Source organism: Phodopus roborovskii, unplaced genomic scaffold, assembly GCF_943737965.1.
Source record: "Phodopus roborovskii unplaced genomic scaffold, PHOROB, whole genome shotgun sequence".
Lineage (NCBI taxonomy): Eukaryota > Metazoa > Chordata > Mammalia > Rodentia > Cricetidae > Phodopus > Phodopus roborovskii.
Window position 1 is genome coordinate 1,639,741 of NW_026126619.1, and position 17,800 is coordinate 1,657,540.

The 17,800-nt window shown below is 37.8% G+C and overlaps 1 protein-coding gene across 1 annotated transcript in view; it reads left to right on the forward strand.

Moving 5' to 3' along the window:
- Positions 1-11,322: 11,322 nt before the first annotated feature.
- The window catches only part of Slc6a15 (solute carrier family 6 member 15), a 29,569-nt gene continuing 23,091 nt past the window's right edge, over positions 11,323-17,800 (forward strand). The window contains exons 1-3 of the mRNA XM_051206406.1: positions 11,323-11,756; positions 15,874-16,031; positions 16,431-16,557. Of these exons, the coding sequence (XP_051062363.1) occupies positions 11,468-11,756; positions 15,874-16,031; positions 16,431-16,557 (574 nt within the window). The 5' untranslated portion in view covers positions 11,323-11,467. The remainder of the gene's footprint in view (positions 11,757-15,873; positions 16,032-16,430; positions 16,558-17,800) is intronic.

Below are 17,800 nucleotides of genomic sequence, written 5' to 3' on the forward strand. Positions count from 1 at the left end.
GGTCAGGGAATCTCACCAGGATAGACACTGGAGAATAAAGTGGGAAGTCTGGATCTGCCCTCCCACTTTTAACCTTTTATTCCAATGTGCGCTGCCCCAAATATCCTTGAATATGTGACCCTTCTTCCAGACAGAGGTTCAGTTAGCAGAGGCTACACTCTTAGGAGAAAAAGAAGAAAAAAGTGTCTCTTCTCTCAGAAGCTAACAATTGCCGATAAATTCTGTGGTGCCTAATTCCTCTCTCCGTGCTGCGATTTGTTCAGGCTTGGCTTTTTTTGCACTGGTTTTTGGAAAGTTGTCCTAGTCACTGTGAGCTCTTCTGTGCAGCTGCTCTGCTGTTTCCAGAAGACAACCTCTGGCTGTTAGACTATTTCTCACCCCTCTTCTATAATTATCCATGAGCCTTGGGAGGCAGAGTACAGTATATATGTTCTCTTCAGGGCTGAGTGTTCTGTGGTCTACAATTCTCTGCGTCAGGGCCAGTGTGGTTTCTGAGTCAGTCACTACCCTACTGTTTATAGATGCTTCCCAGATGAGGATTGTGGGATACACTGATCCACTGGTATAATGTTAAGTTGCTAGGAATCAGTTTAACATTACTAATAATACATCCATTTAGCAGAGTAACAGTAGTAGGTCCCCCTGCCCCCAACCAGGGCTATCTATCCATACATTTTTGGCTTGATCATGGTGCAGGATATGGTTTTCTTCTTGAGAAATGGAGCTTAAAACCAATCTGAAAGTAGTTGCTTATGTGACTTTTGTGCCCACTGTTGCCCCGGTGGGCATTTCTTGTCAGCCTTGTCTTTATTGTAGCTCACGGGGTTCACAGCTGAGCAGAATTGGTTATTACTATCCCCTTTGATAGTGTGAGTAGCACCCCCAGCTCTGTGAAACTAACTTCAAGGTGTATGCCCCCCTTAATTTTGCCATGGTCTATGATTCTTTTACTTGGTGTCTTCTATAGCAGGATCTAATTGCCAAGTTCTGGGGGGCCTAATCAAGGGCAACTGTATTAGCATGTAATGTAATTTTGTTTTTCAAGGACAGTCTAAGGAACCTCATTGGCTAACAACTCCAAATGAGGGAACCCATTCCCAGCACTGGCCTCTTCATTTGTCAGATTTGTCTAATCGTTCAGTGTTGTTCTATTGTAGGGTAACTCTATTTTAATTATTTTTATTTATGGGTGTGAAGCTTTTATAGTAGTTGCTTTCCATCTGTCTTTTTTTTGGAAATGGTATTTAATACCATTTATCCCTCTCCAGGCCCCACCCTATATCCTGACCTCCTTTACCCATGCAATTTACCACTCCGGTTCCATGATTCTCTTTTAATCCTTTATACCACTATATTAGTGTGTTACACCTCCACTCCATTAAGAGCCCCACCCAATGGCCTCTTGGTGACATTCTGATCTCAGTCCTAATCGTTCCAGGTATGGCTAACACTTGCCCCTGTTATTCCATGCCGTGACTGTAGTAGTTTTATTATTCACTCACTTAGACACGTATGTACGATTTCTGACTTTGGTTCTAATGTGGGTAAATATTGTTAATATTTTGTATATGTTTTGTGACTTTTTGTTTCTCTGGGATGTACAAATTCCTGCATTCAGTGCTCACTGTTATTTTCAGACATATTTGGATAGTTTTATTCATATTAGATATATCCTTTTATGTCACATCTGTAATGTGTAATATGGTCAACTTTCTCCACAAATTCACCAGTATTTGTTGCTAATAGTTTTTAATATTAAGTTATTCTGATAGTATATATACTTAGTAGAGTATAGATTATGATTTTGGGATTGTCCCTTGTCAAATATATTTCCCACGCCACCTTTTGATGTGTCATTTGGTTACTTTTTGCATACTACAACAGATATAGGGGGGTAAAAACTACAAAAGAAACTTTAGAGTCAAGTCTATATAGACATAATACTTTGTTATTTGTCAACATCATTTTTTTCAGCAGCTCATACATTTCTCATCTGTGTTGCCCTTGTAATTATTTCACTACATTAGAGCAAGCAGCAAATTTTTCTATTTTTCTAGAGCATTGTAATAAGGTTCAGGCTTTCTTCCGATTCAGATAGTTTGTACTTTATATTCTGTTTTAGGATTAGGAAGTACATTTAACTGAATCCAGGAGGAATGTAAAATTCAACATTCAGATTAATATTTAAAGAAAACCGTAGCCAGTAAAATTGTAGCTTGCTAAAATTTAAGTTTCCTAATATAGATCTGTGGGTGTTCTAGTGCATTAGGAGCATAAAGTTTTTGGCAAATGCCAAAGCATAGTCTGGCTTGTCAGAACCATCCCTTGTCACATGCAGGCAATTTTGTGAGACCTGTATCTCAGTCCAGTGCAGTAAAGCCTGTAGAAGCTCTATGCTAGATATAAGATGTGCACGTCTCTTGGTCTGCAATGTCTCTGCAGATTTTCATTACAAGTGCTGATTAAAACATATTTCATAGTTTGGAGTCGAGAACTCCTGAAATATGAGGCAAAAATTACGCAAGTATTGAGGCAATTCTGCAATGAAAATATTAGTGTGACCTAGGAAAGAAAAAGAAGATGAAGGAGGAGAAGGGAAGAGGGAAGGAGGAGGAGGAAGAGGAGGAGAAAGAGGAGGAGAAGAAGAAGAAAAGAAAAGAGCTAACATTAAAATCATGGGAAAAATGAAATAAAAGGACAGTTGCTTTTTAAAAAGCCCTTTGGAATATTAAAAGTCAGTAGTATTGGTGAAATTGCCAAAATCCTTGCAAAATGTGGCTTCCTAAAACCAAGGCAACAAAGAATTTAAGTAGCAGTATATCAATCGGGTGAATTTCTAATATATATTATTCAGAATATAATATACATGTGAATTATATATATTATATGTATATTATATTCTGAAAAGTAATTTACAGTTGCAGATTGCTCTATTGGTGAGCATTGCCAAATACTTAAAAAAGAAATAATAGTGATTCTATATGTTTTTCTTTCAGAAAATAAAAGAAGTATCAGGCAAACTTCCTCTTATGAAAGCATTAAAATAAAAAAAAACAAAATATAAGAGGAACATTTAATGTACATTCTTAAAATACTTGTAACCAAATGTTCAGTGTGTGTGTGGTGTGTGTTAAGGTCCCATTTTGCTCTAAGGAGAAACTTTGAAAAGGGGTGGTAACCACACTTATCTGTGTATATAAGGATAGGACTTGGAATGTAGTAAGTCATTATTCTGTTCTAGCAAAGTCCAAGGGCATAATTTTCCTCCTGTTGAGTGGTCTTAAGTTCAACTAAACAGGAGTTGGTGGCCCCAACTTGGTTGTTGTGGTTTATATGTATTGCAGCTGGGTAGGACTGTTAATCACTTTCTCCCAAGGCAGCTTGCATAGCGTTTTCTGGAAGGTATATCACAAGGGGAGAGACATTTTGGGTCAGATACAGCTAAAGTCATCTGAGTCCTGAGTGTGTGGTGTCTTCAGGTTAGGCACCCATCCTCAACCCTGAGAGGCAACCGTAGTAACATAGGCATCTATTTTATTTTGACAACAGATCCTGGGGAACTCAAACCCAAGTGATATATCTACATTATGTAATTACGGCTTAGTGGGCATCACAGGAAAGGGGGCAGAAATGTTTTGAGAGCCAGAATACTGGGACATTCAGCATGAAACAGTCTTTCCTAGAAAACAGCTGCATAAATAAGTTGGAACAAAGGCAATGTCAATACATGTTAGCATAGGAGTAGCTGGATTTAGTGGGGTCTCACCTCTATACAAGGAACTACAGACAACTAATGGCTGCCAGGGGGAGAATCAGCCCCGCTCAGGGATTAGCCCTTTATTGGTAATCAAATACAGAGAGGTCAGCCTTGAAACCTTATACACAATAACAACAAAAAACCTCAGAAGGTTTTTTGTTGCACATGATTGTGCACACACACACACACACACACACACACCAACAATAATATAAGAAAAAAGAGCTATTAATTTGAGAGGGGACAGGCATGGTAGAGGTTGGAGAGAAGAAAGGGAGAGATGAAATTGTTATAATTCTATTTCAATTAAAAATATATTTAAGCCGGGTGTGGGTGGTCCCTTTGATCCCAGCAGAGGTAGGCAGATCTCTGCGAGTTCAAGACTAGCCTGGTCTACAGAGCTAGTTCTAGGACAGTCTCCAAAGTAATAAAGAAACCCTGTCTTGAAAAACAAACAAACAAACAAACAAAAAAAATTAAAAACTAAAACCTACTAGAGCCAAGTCTTAAAAATAATTTTCACAGGCTTCTTCTAGTGGTACATTAAACACAAAATATATACATTATTACATAAATTAAATCATTTAAGAAACGGTCAGTATTTGGTATTCTATATTAGCATGTTAAGGAGTTACATAATTATTTTAATAAAGGCAGAAATGCATGGGTCAAAATTAGTCTCTTAGACTCTTATTCATATTTTAAAATAGAAATTATAAAATTCACTTCCTGATTAACAAATGGAACAACTTTAAATTGATACAAAAAAAGTACTTAAAAATTCAATTGCTAAAGCTTCACTTAATTGAAGAGTATATTTCCAGTTTTGTTAGGACATAAGGATGTCTGTTTGCTCCTAGCACTTTTGTTCAATATTGTGTCTTAGCCAGTAACATCACATGAATGAGAGATGTTAAAATTAACTAATTAGAGAAGCACACGTTATATTATCTCCATTCATTGATAGCATGATCACATAAATATCTATTCTATATTATCCTACAAAATGACAATCTGATTTATCATCATTAGAAGGGAGAAAGTGAATTAACAATCAGTTTTCTTCTGTATACAGTAAAAATGAAGTCCGAAACTAAGAAAGAATTATAATAATGAAAATGTAAGGTAACTAGGGGTAAATTTAACAAAGTATACTATGAAAGATTGTTTAGTAAAATTGATGAATACTGTAAATGTAGAGATATGCCATGTTTATGAACTGGAAGAGCCAAACTTGCAGATGACATTATACCCAAATGAATTTGCACACTTAATGTAATACTGTTTAAAATACCAGGAAACTTGGTTTTAATTATGTTTTAAAATTTTAATTTTTAAATTATTAAAGTTAATTTAATTTAATTTAAATTTTTAAATTATCTCTCATTCTTTGACTCTATTTGTGTCTCTGCTTATCTCTCTCACTCTGTGTGTGTGTGTTGTGCATGTGTGTATGTGGTGTGTGTGTGTGTATGTGTGTGTGTGTGTTGTGTTGTGTGTGTTGTGCATGTGTGTATGTGTGTATGTGTGTGTATTGTGCATGTGTATGTGTGTGTGTTGTGCGTGTGTGTGTTGGGCATGTATGTGTGTTGCGCGTGTGTGTGTGTATGTGTGTGTGCATGAGTGTATGTTTGTGTGTTATGCGTGTATGTGTGTGGTGTGTGTATATGTGTGTGTTGTGCGTGTGTGTATGTGTGTGGTGTGTGTGCGTGTGTGTGTTGTGCATGTGTGTATATGTGTGTGTTGTGCATGTGGTGTGTGTATGTGTGTGTGTTGTGCGTGTGGTGTGTGCATGTGTGTTGTGCATGTGTGTTGTGCGTGTATGTGTGTGTATGTTTGTTGTGCGTGTGTGTATGTGTGTGTTGTGCGTGTGTGTTGTGCGTGTATGTGTGTGTATGTGTGTTGTGCATGTGTGTGTGCATGTGTGTGTGTGGTGTGTGTGGTGTGTGTATGTGTGTGTGGTGTGTGTGTGGTGTGTGGATGTGTTGTTGTGAGTGTGTTGTGTGTGTTGTGCATGTGTATGTTTGTTGTGTGTGTGTATGTGTGTGTGTTGTGCGTGTGTGTTGTGCGTGTGTGTTGTGCGTGTGTGTTGTGCGTGTATGTGTGTGTATGTGTGTTGTGCATGTGTGTGTGTATGTGTGTGTGTGTATGTGTGTGTGGTGTGTGTGTACCATGGCTTACATGTGGAGCTGAGAGGACCACTTGCTAGAGCTGGTTCTCCTCTTTTACCAAGTGGGTGCTTCAGAACAAACTTAGCCAATCCATCAGGTTTGGTGGCAAAGTGTGCTCACGATCTGGGCTGCCTCACAGGTTTTTCTCTTTGCCTTTTGCTTGACCTTCGCAGGCTGATTTCAGCACAAGTGTTGGAAGACAAACACCCTGACCAGGTAAATCATTCTGTGAAGTGGAGGAGATATAAGGTAGTTCTGTTGGAAGTATTTGTTGTTTTAAAAAGATGTGGGGTTAAAATTTAAGTGCTTCAAATGAATTTTATTTTGAAAAATTACGTGTGATGATAACTATTAAGTAGATGAAAAAATGTATGGATGAGAAAATTTAAATACAAATTTAAACAATAAAGTTCTCAGCACATTTTCTAAGTAGCTATTTTTATACATTGACTAACAGAAAGACAAAATAGTTTGACATTTAAAAGTGCTGTGTTATTTAGAGTTCTTGTTTGCAAGCTGTGGAAACTGATGCTGGCAAAAAAGAAGCAAATTGAATATATATATATATATATATATATATATATATATATATATATATATATATATATATATATATAGAAAGATACTGCAACAAGGCCACAGACACAACAGGGTGTTTGGCAATGAGATGGAAAGAGGAAAGTTGCTCTGAGAGTAGTTGTGTTCCGCCATTGATATATTTGATGGAGCTTAATTGAAGGAAGAAAATGTTGTCTCCTTATGACTCAAACCACATGCAAGGAGGATATTCAAATAGGACAAACATGGAGCATTATTTTCAAAGATGATGATGGCAGTTTTCTCTTGTTGCCACACACCCTTTGTTGTACAACTTTGTTGCCCCTTCCTTCAAACAAACCAAATCAAACTGTTTATGTGTTCTTTATTTCTATCTAAAGATTAACTTGCATCTGAGTGTGGTGGTGCACACCTTTAATCCCGGTACTCAGGATGCAGACGCAGGCAGATCTCTGTGCGTCTGAGGCCAGCCTGGTCTACATAGTGAGTTCCTGGACAGCTAAAGCTATATAGTGAGTCTCCTTCTCAACACTCCTTCAAAACAAACAATTAAACAAAACTCTTTAAAAAATTATCTAGCAAAGTAGATGGTTTCGTTATGGTGTCTGGATACATTTGGTACCGGTTGATCGTCCTTGTCTTCCACCTCCCTCTGGGCCTCTTGTACCCTTCCATTGCCAATATGCCCCATTCTACTCTCAAATACATATGTTCTACCATCTTATCTTGTTCCCTTATAAGATCTGCATGAAATAGAACATGTGGCATTTGTATAAGCCTGGTATGGTCCACTTAATATAATTTCATTTCAAGATATTTCCATTTTCCTGGGAACTGCATGATTTCCTTTTTCTTAGTGGCTGAGTAAAATTCCATTGTGAATAAGCACAACACATTCATTATCAGTGCATCAGCTGGTGGACATTTCAGCTGATTGTATTTCATGGTTATTGTGAAAAGAGCAGTGGTAAACATGGATTTACAAGTATCTTTGTGGCCTGATACAGTCATTTGGGTGTTTATCAAGGACTGGAATATCTGGGTCTCATAATTTTATTCCTAATTTTATGGAGAAATCTTCAGACTGTTTTCCACAATGGCTATATCTGCTTACACTCATGCCACGAGTCAACAGGGTTCCTTTTTTTCATATCCTTCCCAGATTTTAAAATACTTACTGATCACATGGGTTTCTTCTTTTGAGAACGTCATGACTAGTTGTCTAGCCCATTCATTTTGGCAGAAATTTGTTTTGTCTTTAGCAGTTCTTCACATACTCTAGACAGTAGAATCTTCAGTATAGCTGGCAAAGATTTTTCTCCCTTTCTGGGGACTTTTCAATCACTGTAGCCCCACGTTTCCTTCATGTGCTACTTCTAATATTTTATGTGACCCACTTGTTAATGTAGTGTTGTTACTTTTACTATTGGGATTACATTCAGGAAGTCCTTGTCTAGACCTTGAAGGGCATCCCCTGTTTTATGCTAGAAATTTCATATTTTAAATTAAGGTCTTTTATCATCAATATGGATTTTATGCAACGTGAGAGGTATATATCTAGGCTTATTCTTCTGAAGGTGGGGACCCAATTTTGTCAGCACTAATTGTTGAATAGGCTGCATTTTTCCACCATCATCAAAAATAGTGTGGCCAAAGTTGTGTGAAATTATTTCTGAGTCCTCTGCTCTTTTCCATAGGTTTAGAGGTCTATTTTGTTCAAATCAGTGTGAATTTAGTTGGGAGCCTGCCTTTGAGCAGTGAGCCATTTTCAAATATGGCTCAGTGGCTTACTAGTACATTCACTTGGGCTTACCTTCCTTAGGCTAGAATTGGTAATCTGTGTTTACAATATACACAGCGGGCCAGACTGTAAGGATACATCTAGAAGATATACAGTGAACTGAAGGCTAGTTTGTCTTCTGCTTGGTTGAGGTAGAGACTTTAGGGTCATCATATTGGAGCTGAAAGAGTTCATTGGTGCAGTAATATGGCATGTTATAACTGGTGCTAGAACTGTCCACGAAAACCTAGCTCACATTAGTGAACCAATGACTCATACATGCTCAAAACTCTGGCTTTGTTTGAAGTCAGTAGGTTTTGAAATGACTCGGTATGAAAAAGAAGAACATAGTATTTAGGAAAAAAGTCCTGCTGAAACATGAAGTATTTATATTAATTATTTATTAATTATAGACTAATACGTTTATAAGCGTGAACATAGTCACAGTGTAAAAGCAGACCCTTATTGCACCTTCTCATTATGATGTTATTTCCTCAAGACTTTGTTGGGCAAGCTTATTGTCATTTTCAATTTACTAGTGTGTTAAGTTATTTGGTCAAGATAAAGCATCCATAAGATTTCAAATGCCCTCTCTTTATAAACTAAATTTAAACATTTGGCAGTGATGTATCTCTTCCCATGGGCATATTAGTTCTTATACGATCTCATTATCATAAAAGAAGAAAGCTTATATGAGAGCAAGAAGAGACGAAGTTGAGGACAGTATCTGTTAGATTATGAGGATTCTGTCTTCCTCTTTCGTGATGAAACAATGGCATTTTTATACTTGTATTTCTATATATTCCTCACATTTTATTTCCCAATTTTGATACATTAATTTAAATTTCAATTTGCATCTTTCTCTCAATATAATTTCTACAAATTATAATTTTTCTTTTGAGACAGAGTTCCTCTGTAGCTTATGATTCTATTCTGAAACTTGCTCTGTAGACCAGGCTGGCTTCAAACTTACAAAGATCCACCTGCCTCTGATTCCCAAGTGCTTGGATTAAAGACATGCACCACCAGTGACCCGCCAAATCATAAACCTTATTTCCTATAAAAATCTCAACTTCTGCGTGACTTCTCCTATGGTGGTTCTTGTGTGGTTGAAGTTCATGATGCTGCAGCCCAGTTCCCCAGTCTGCTGCCCCATAAGACTCCACTGGCAGGAAGGAATAATTGCCAATGGCATTCATAACTGCAATACAAAGTAATTCGAGTTTGCTTAAATGGGATCTTGTTGCTACTTAGCAGCCACTTCCCTCATTATATTTACATTCTGTGTTTGTGTTTGTTCATCTTCAAGCTCTACTCCTTTTTCTCTTGTATCTATAAAATACTATTTCATTTGTCATAATGATTTGTCTGTGAGGATAGGAGAGGGTTTCCATCTTGATTATATATATGTGTGTGTATATATTATGTATATATATACATATATATTATTATCTTTTTATAATATTTTTAAAAACTTATTTACTTATTTTTAATACATATATGGTGTTCTGTGTGCATATTTGTCTGCATGCCAGAAGAGGGCACCAGATCACATGATAAATGGTTGTGAGCCACCACGTGGTTGCTGGGAATTGAACTCAGGACCTCTGGAAGAGCTCTTCACCTCTGAGCCATCTCTCCAGCCCCCTATATATCATTATCTTATAATGAAATATAAATGAAGTTAATTGGGGGAATTTACTTCTTAGACTAGGGTTTATTTATTTGCTTACTTAAAAATCATTTTGTCATTTATTTTACATACCGACCTTAGTTTCCCCTCCTCTCCTTCCGGTCCCCGACTTTCCCCAAGCTCTCCATCTACCTAACTCCCCTTTCCCTCTTTCTCTGTCTCCATTCAGAAAGTGTCAGGTCTCCCATGGGCTTGAACAAAACATGGCACCACAAATGGAGGCAGGACAGTGCTCCTTCCTGCAGCACAGCTGGGAGAGGTAATCCAGCATGGGAAACAGGTTCCCTAAAGCCAGCGAGGCTGTAGGGACAGATCCCTGCTAGGAGCCCTATAATGAGACCAAGCTGCAGGTTTAGGTTTTCGAAGAGTTTGGAAAACATTTTTGGTAAAAGAGTCTGGGCATAATCTAGGTTTTGTAAGCCACAACATAGCCTTCTGCTGTAACACAAAGTATTAGATGATATGTATTAGAAACATTAGGGACATTGTGGGAAAGGGTTACAGTTGGACTGAAATGGAGTAAGGACATACCAAACGTAAGTCTAAATAAATAGAATCAGCACGTTGTGACGTTCGTGACAGATCTCCCAAACTTTGCTACTTCATACACCAGTCAGTTTCATGGCTTTCATTTTAGATTTTTAGACTACACTTCCCATCCCTTGCAAATGCAAACTCAGATGAAACAAGTACATAAAGCATATCTGCATGTAACAGTGCTGATCTCTTTATATATCACTTTTTAAAGTGGTATACAACCAGATGCATAACTTGTTTTCATCAAAGATGAACAGGCAAGCCTTATAATTTTATGACTCCCTGCTGGAAAGATGTGTCCTATTTTTTTCTTTTTTGAGACAGGGCTTATCAGTGTAACACCCCTGCTGTCTTAGAACTTTGTAGACCAGGCTAGAAGTTATACAAGTAATTGTACTGAACAGAAAGAATAGATGTGTAAGAAAAGAGTTACTTGAGTTAGAAAGGAAAGAAATCAAGAATGCTAATGAACAGTTTTATTTTATTTTTTGGTTTTTCGAGACAGGGTTTCTCTGTATTGCTTTGGAGCCTGTCCTGGAACTAGCTCTGTAGACCAGGCTGACCTCAAACTCACAGAAATCCACTTGCCTCTATCTCCAGCGTGCTGGGCTTAAAGGCGTGCGCCACCAATGCTCAGTTCAAAGTGTAGTTTTTCAAGGAGGAATTTAACTAAAAGAAATATGTGTGAAACTCATACTCATTCTAGTTCAAATACTTTTGAAATTACTGAACCATAAAAATGAACAGGAAAGGATTTTGACGTATTGTTGATATATTTCATTACTAAAGATCACATTTCAACTTTTCATTTCACAGGTATCTACAGAGTATTGGGATCAGAGCCAGGATCCCTAAGAATTCCTCACCTTGAATCAAGGATTTATATGATAATCATCTCAGATTTACTTCATTTTAAATAACATTTAAAAATATATTTGTCTCAAAGGCGTGTTTAAAAAGAGCACTTTCCAATGCCTAAGAATAGCAAAGTGGTAAAGAGAGATTTAGATGATGAGGTCATTGAGTCTGTCAAGGACCTTCTGTCCAATGAAGACTCACCTGAAGATGCTTTTAAGAAGAGTGAACTAATCGTGGATGTTCAAGAAGAGAAAGATACAGATGCTGAAGATGGATCTGAAGCTGATGATGAAAGGCCAGCTTGGAACAGTAAGCTGCAATACATTCTGGCTCAAGTTGGATTTTCTGTAGGCCTGGGGAATGTGTGGCGATTCCCATACCTATGTCAGAAGAACGGCGGTGGTAAGTTGCATTTGTTTGCCATACAAGCACTAGTAAATTACTGTTCGTTATTTCAGATAGCTCCTAATGCTACTACGGCATTGTTATTTCTGAAACTGTCACTTCCCTTGAAAAGGTAGGGAGACTCACATGTGGGAAACAAGCCCAGCTCTGTGTTCAGATTAAGTTTCCAGAGAAACAGATTGGCGTCCTACAAATACCCAGGGATTTCTTAAGGTAACACATTCTCAAACTTCTTCCCTGGATACTGTAAACATTGCTGAAGTATGGAGGGGAACTTTTCTAACATGGGTTATGTTCTTTCTGCGTGCCAGACTTTCTTTTCTTCTCTCTCTCTCTCTCTCTCTCTCTCTCTCTCTCTCTCTCTCTCTCTCTCTCTCTCTCCCCCCTTCCTCTCTCTCTCTGCCTTTCTTTCTTCCTTTTCTCCCCAGTTCCCTCTCCCTCCCTCCCTCTTTCCCTCTCTCCCACCCTCCCATGTCCCCTATTCCCCTCCCATCGCCCCCTACTCCACATGTAGGGTGATGCCTTCCAGGAGGGGTCATCTAAATCTGTCAAGTCATTTAGAGTAGGGACTAGGCCCTCCCTCCTGCCTCTAGGTTAAGGGAGTATCCCTCTATGGGGAATGTGCTCCCAAAGTCCTTTTGTGGACCACAGACTTTAGCTTTCAGTAAGAATCTAAAGCCAACAACATTGACCGAGTATGGATGCTCTCTTGGTGACTTGTTACCTCTGAATTTTAAATTGTTCATTCTTTAGCAAATGCAGAACTAACATGTAATTTAGAATGATTATGGTCTTTTAAATGCGGCGTAGCACTCTTAGGACTCATGAGAAGGTGTTGAACCAGATAATTATCACAATGCCAGTCATTCTTTTTGCTTTGGAGATTTTTTACACCATCGATCGCAGTTCTGTAATACTTTGGAATGCTGTCCAGCCTCAACAAGTACTTCACAAAAGAGAATACTCTTAATTTTAAACAAAAATAGTTTTGCCATTATCAGCACTTTTACTATGTATAGTGGGCACATAATTATCGGTGTTTTAAAATGAATAAAACTGTCATAAAATTCCTGTACAAAAGCTGGGCATGGTGGTACATGCCTTTAATCCCAGCACTCAAGAGCCAGCGGCCAGTGGATCTCTGAGTTTGTGGCAGCCTGGTCTACAAAGCAAGTTCCTGTACATCTAGGAACAGCTATGGCTTTAACAAAGAAACCCTGTCTCAAACAACAAATATATGTATGTGTGTGTGTGAGTGTATACATACACACATACATACATACTGAAAGAACTCTAGATGTGTCTCAAGAGTGAAATGATTTTCTGACATATATGAAATCACAGACTCAATTTCTAGCTCAAAGGAAAAAAAAATTGAGAAAAGCCAATTGTTTTGAAATTTTATAATAGATGTATATATAGAGTCTGTTGAAGTAAGTATGGATATAAGTACATATTCTGAGCTGGGAAGATGGATCAATAGGAAAATTACGCTGTGTGCAAACTCGAAGCTTTGAGTCTGGATTCTGTAACCATAATTCTCATGGCAGGGAGTCAGGCAAATCCCTGAGGCTTGCTAGCAGCCAGTTAAACAAAATTGGTGCCAGTTTCAGTGAGAGACCTTGTTTGATAGACGAAGATACTTGAAATTGACTCCTAGTCTCTACGTGCTCATGTACATGTCAGTGAACTTCTGTTCCCATACATAAACAAACCCAAACGTACATATTCTGTACACATTTTATCACCAAATATTATAAGGAGTATTTTGATATTTTATTCTGGTCTATGCTTGTTTGGTTGGCTGAAAAAAATATGGTTTTGCTTCACAGTAATTATGATCTACACACACCATGTCAAATGAATAGAACTATTCATATGCAATTTGTCTCTTAGTTACTCAGATAAACTCCAAGGTATTGTGTTGATTAAAGTATATTTGAGATGGTTAGATAATTCCACCAGGAACACAGTATGAGGCTTGGGGCCAAAACCATTTAACAGACTTGTCTGAGAGCTAAGAATTCAATTTTACAGGAAGAGAGCCGCACACTATGTGTTGCTCATAAAACAGTAATTCCCTAATAAGTTGATAATATCACATGGGAAGTATTTATGGTGTCAGAGATTAGTACCTGCATGTGATTGTTTTTCAAGATAGTTTGCTTACTTGCTGGCTGGCTGGCTTGTTTTTTTTGGGGGGGGTTTGTTTTGTTTTTTCTGAGATTGGTAGACCTTTCTACAACTTACTGGATGAAGGCATAAGGATGAAGGCAGCCTCAGATTAAAGTCAACTTTCATTCCTTTTAGTAAGACATTGGCCTTGCTAGACAGGTATTAGAAGTTTAACTAGTAGTTAGTAGCAAGACACACACCTCTACCTATTATTTTGATAAAAGTAAAATTCAAAATATTTTCTCTACTATTTATTTCTCACCTACAAATGAAAATAGAGAGAAGTGTTGCATGTCTCATGAGAAATAGGCTGGATTGGCGCAGGACAAGGACTGTGTAGCATAGATTTCTAGAAAGTTGAGGGGTATCTTAGTCAAACACAAAACAAACAAAACCCCTTATTCATATTCATGAATCATTTGAAGCGTTTTCTGAATAACAGAAAAAGTAGTTTATAACATTGATTTGTGTAGATATTACATTACCACATACTGCCACACTTAATAAATCTTAGGCTACACTCCGACAGTTGGAAACCTAGTTCTTTACTCTGTTTCAAGCCATGTGACATTTCTGTAGCTCATTTCTTCATACTCAGTTTCCACACTTGTAAAATGAAGCTAGTAATTGTAACATGCTCCGTGTGTGTGTGTGTGTGTGTGTGTGTGTGTGTGTGTATTTGCGTTGTGTGTGGTTTGCTTGCATTTGTGTAGATTTGTGTTTCTGTGCACCCATGGAGGGCAGATGAGCACATTCAGTGTCCTGCTTTGTCACTCACTCTCCACCTTATTCCTTTATGACAGGGTATATTTATTAATGAACCCAGGGCTAGGCTGCCCGCCACAATTTGAATGCATGAAGTCCCGTGTGTAGGTCATTTCACACTCATTTGCAATGTTCTCACATAAAAATTAATGTACATAATTTCTTTATCCCATCAATCAATCAATTAAAAAAAGATACTCAGCTCTTCTGTTGCTTTGCAAATCGTTAGTTATATGGGATTTTGATGGAAAGTAGTTATTTCTTTAACTATGAATGTTTTGCTACAGAATCAGCAGTACATACAATTTGACGGAAGATATAAAGTAGGTTTGTTTTACTCTTTTCAAGCACTCTGTGCATCCTTCTTCATAATTTTAGAAAACAAAAAGCATATGGTTCCCGGAGTGAACTTTTTATATGTGATGCATGTGAAAAAATACCATACTATCTTTGTTAGAAGTTGTTTATTTTTCTTTTTCTGTCTTCCAGACTAGGTATTTGCTCTCCTTTGGCATTACTTTATTTAGAATGCAAAAAATTTTAGCTTGTCAAATGCCACTGATCTCACTTCATGCTTTTGGAATGCAGGAGTTAAATGAGTTTAGGTTAGTATTCAGTAAATGAATTTGTAAGTGCTATGTGAAGACGGATTTGAGTTTGTGAAGTCTATTGACTGAGATAATTATTTCAAAGGGCTTATCCTTTATTTTCAAATGAAGCTATTTTACCTTTTCAACAAAATGAAAATGGGGTTATTTATAACTCCTTTTAACCAGCGTTATTCTACCATAAACTACTTTTTAAACATTTTAAACTTGTTTATTGTGTTCTCTGCGTGTGTTTGTGTGTGGTGCATATGTGTGTGTGTGTTGCGGGAGGGGACATGCATGCAGAGTTCATAGGAGGTTTCAGGGCAGTTTTCTTTCCTTCCACTGTGGTTCAGGGAATCAAATTCATGTCACCAGACTTGGGCAGCAAGGGTTCCAGCCATGGAGCCATCTAGCTGGACTGTGGGCCTCTTAGAGCAATTGAATCCAGGATTCAAACTTTTGAAAATCAGTGATATTTTCTCAAAGAATTCAAATAGTGTCTTTCATTAAATAATTAGACTCCATGTGCACTCTACTATGACTATTGAAAATAGCATACATTCTGCCTGTCCTTGTCTTTCCAGGTGCATATCTTTTGCCATATTTAATACTCCTCCTGGTAATAGGAATCCCTCTCTTTTTTCTGGAACTTTCTGTGGGTCAAAGAATTCGGAGAGGCAGCATCGGGGTTTGGAATTACATAAGCCCTAAACTGGGCGGGATTGGATTCGCAAGCTGTGTAGTAAGTTTCCTCCCCTGGCTTTGTTCTGACCTTTGTTGCTTTGGAATAACTTAACCCTCATCTCTGTGATCTCCAAGCCTTTGTGTCATGTTTTAGAAGCTTCTGGGACACAGAGCACCATACACAATCATCTATGACTACTGATAGTAACTTCATTTTGCAATGTATTTTTAAAGTTAACTCAGATTGTTTGTTTTAAAAAGAAGAAGACAGAATAATAAAAAAATTAAAAAACAAACAAAATAATGTTCAACTCAGAAACAGTATTTTAAAGAAAAGACAATGTCTTCAGATAAGAAAAAAATATTAGATCAAGAATTAAATATTGTTTTAAAGGGAGTGGCAGAGGATGCAAGATATAACTATATTCTTTTATTTGCTTGTTTGTTTGTTTTGCAGGTGTGCTATTTTGTGGCCCTTTACTACAATGTCATCATTGGCTGGACATTGTTTTATTTCTCTCAGTCTTTTCAACAACCTCTTCCTTGGGATCAGTGCCCGTTGGTGAAAAACGCATCCCGTCCTTGTAAGATACATTTCCCTTGTTTTCTTCTATTGAACAATCTAAAAATTGGCAAAGGCACAGACTTTCTGTTCTGCCTTTTAGAAACTGATGGGTGGGAACAAACAAAACACAACTCAACACAACAAAAGCAAACAAACTAAATGAAAGATCAGTAACAAGCATCATAGCAGACTTCCTTCGGCCTGCTTCAATATTAGGAACAAGCCAACCAGAGAGATGGACAGAGCCTCATATAGTTTGCCTGCCTGACTCTTTTCAGATTTGGTGTACACAAGGCTTTTGGTTAAAGGGCTATAAGGTTGCGAGCTTTCTGTTGTACACCCCTGTGGAATCCCCAGTTTCATTAAAGCCCATGAAAGGAAGGAAAACACTGATTTGAATTGAACTTGTCATGTTTTTATGCTTTAGGTTATACTGTTTTGTAGTTTTTCGGTTTTTTTAAACAACAAATGCTATTGAAATTAAAAACAATCTTATTTTACATACCAATCCCAGTTTCCTCTCCCTCCATCCTCCCACTTCCCCCATCATCTCCCCATCCCACCCCTCATCCACTCCTCAGAGAGGATGAGGCCTCCCATGAGGGAATCATCACAGTTGGTCACATCATTTGGGGCAGAACCAAGACCATCCCCCTCCACCTCCCCACCCTCCCCCCACTCCCCCACCCCCGTATCTAGGCTGAAAAGGTATCCCTCTGTAGGAAATGGGCTCCAAAATCCCAGTCCATGCACTAGGGATAAATACTGGTTCCATTGCCTGGGGCCTCACGCCCCCCAACTGACACCCAGGGGGCCTAGTTCAGTCTCATGCAGGTTCCCCAGCTGTCAATCTAGAGTTTAGCAGCTCCCACTTGCTTTTCCTTAAAAAAAAAAAAAAAACCTTAGAATATGATGAAACATTTTCTATAGAATATAACTCATTTATGTAGTTAAAATGTTTCTGTTAGTCACCTTTAAGGAAGAGAACAAGTGAAATATTTCATTTAATCCAGTACATACAAAAGATTACCATTTTAACTTGCAACATATGAAAATATTGTTTTGCTAGCATGATAGTTAACGTTAGTTTTCATGCAGCAGCTCTGAAAATCCTGTTTGATTTTCCATTAACAACAGCACATGCCATTTCATTCTGCTCTCCAAAAAAATCCCTTTGGCCAGCAGCTATCAAAGTTGACTGTTCTGTGTTAGTGTGCTATGGGTCTGTCTGGGAAGGGAAATGTAAATTACTTGTTTTAATT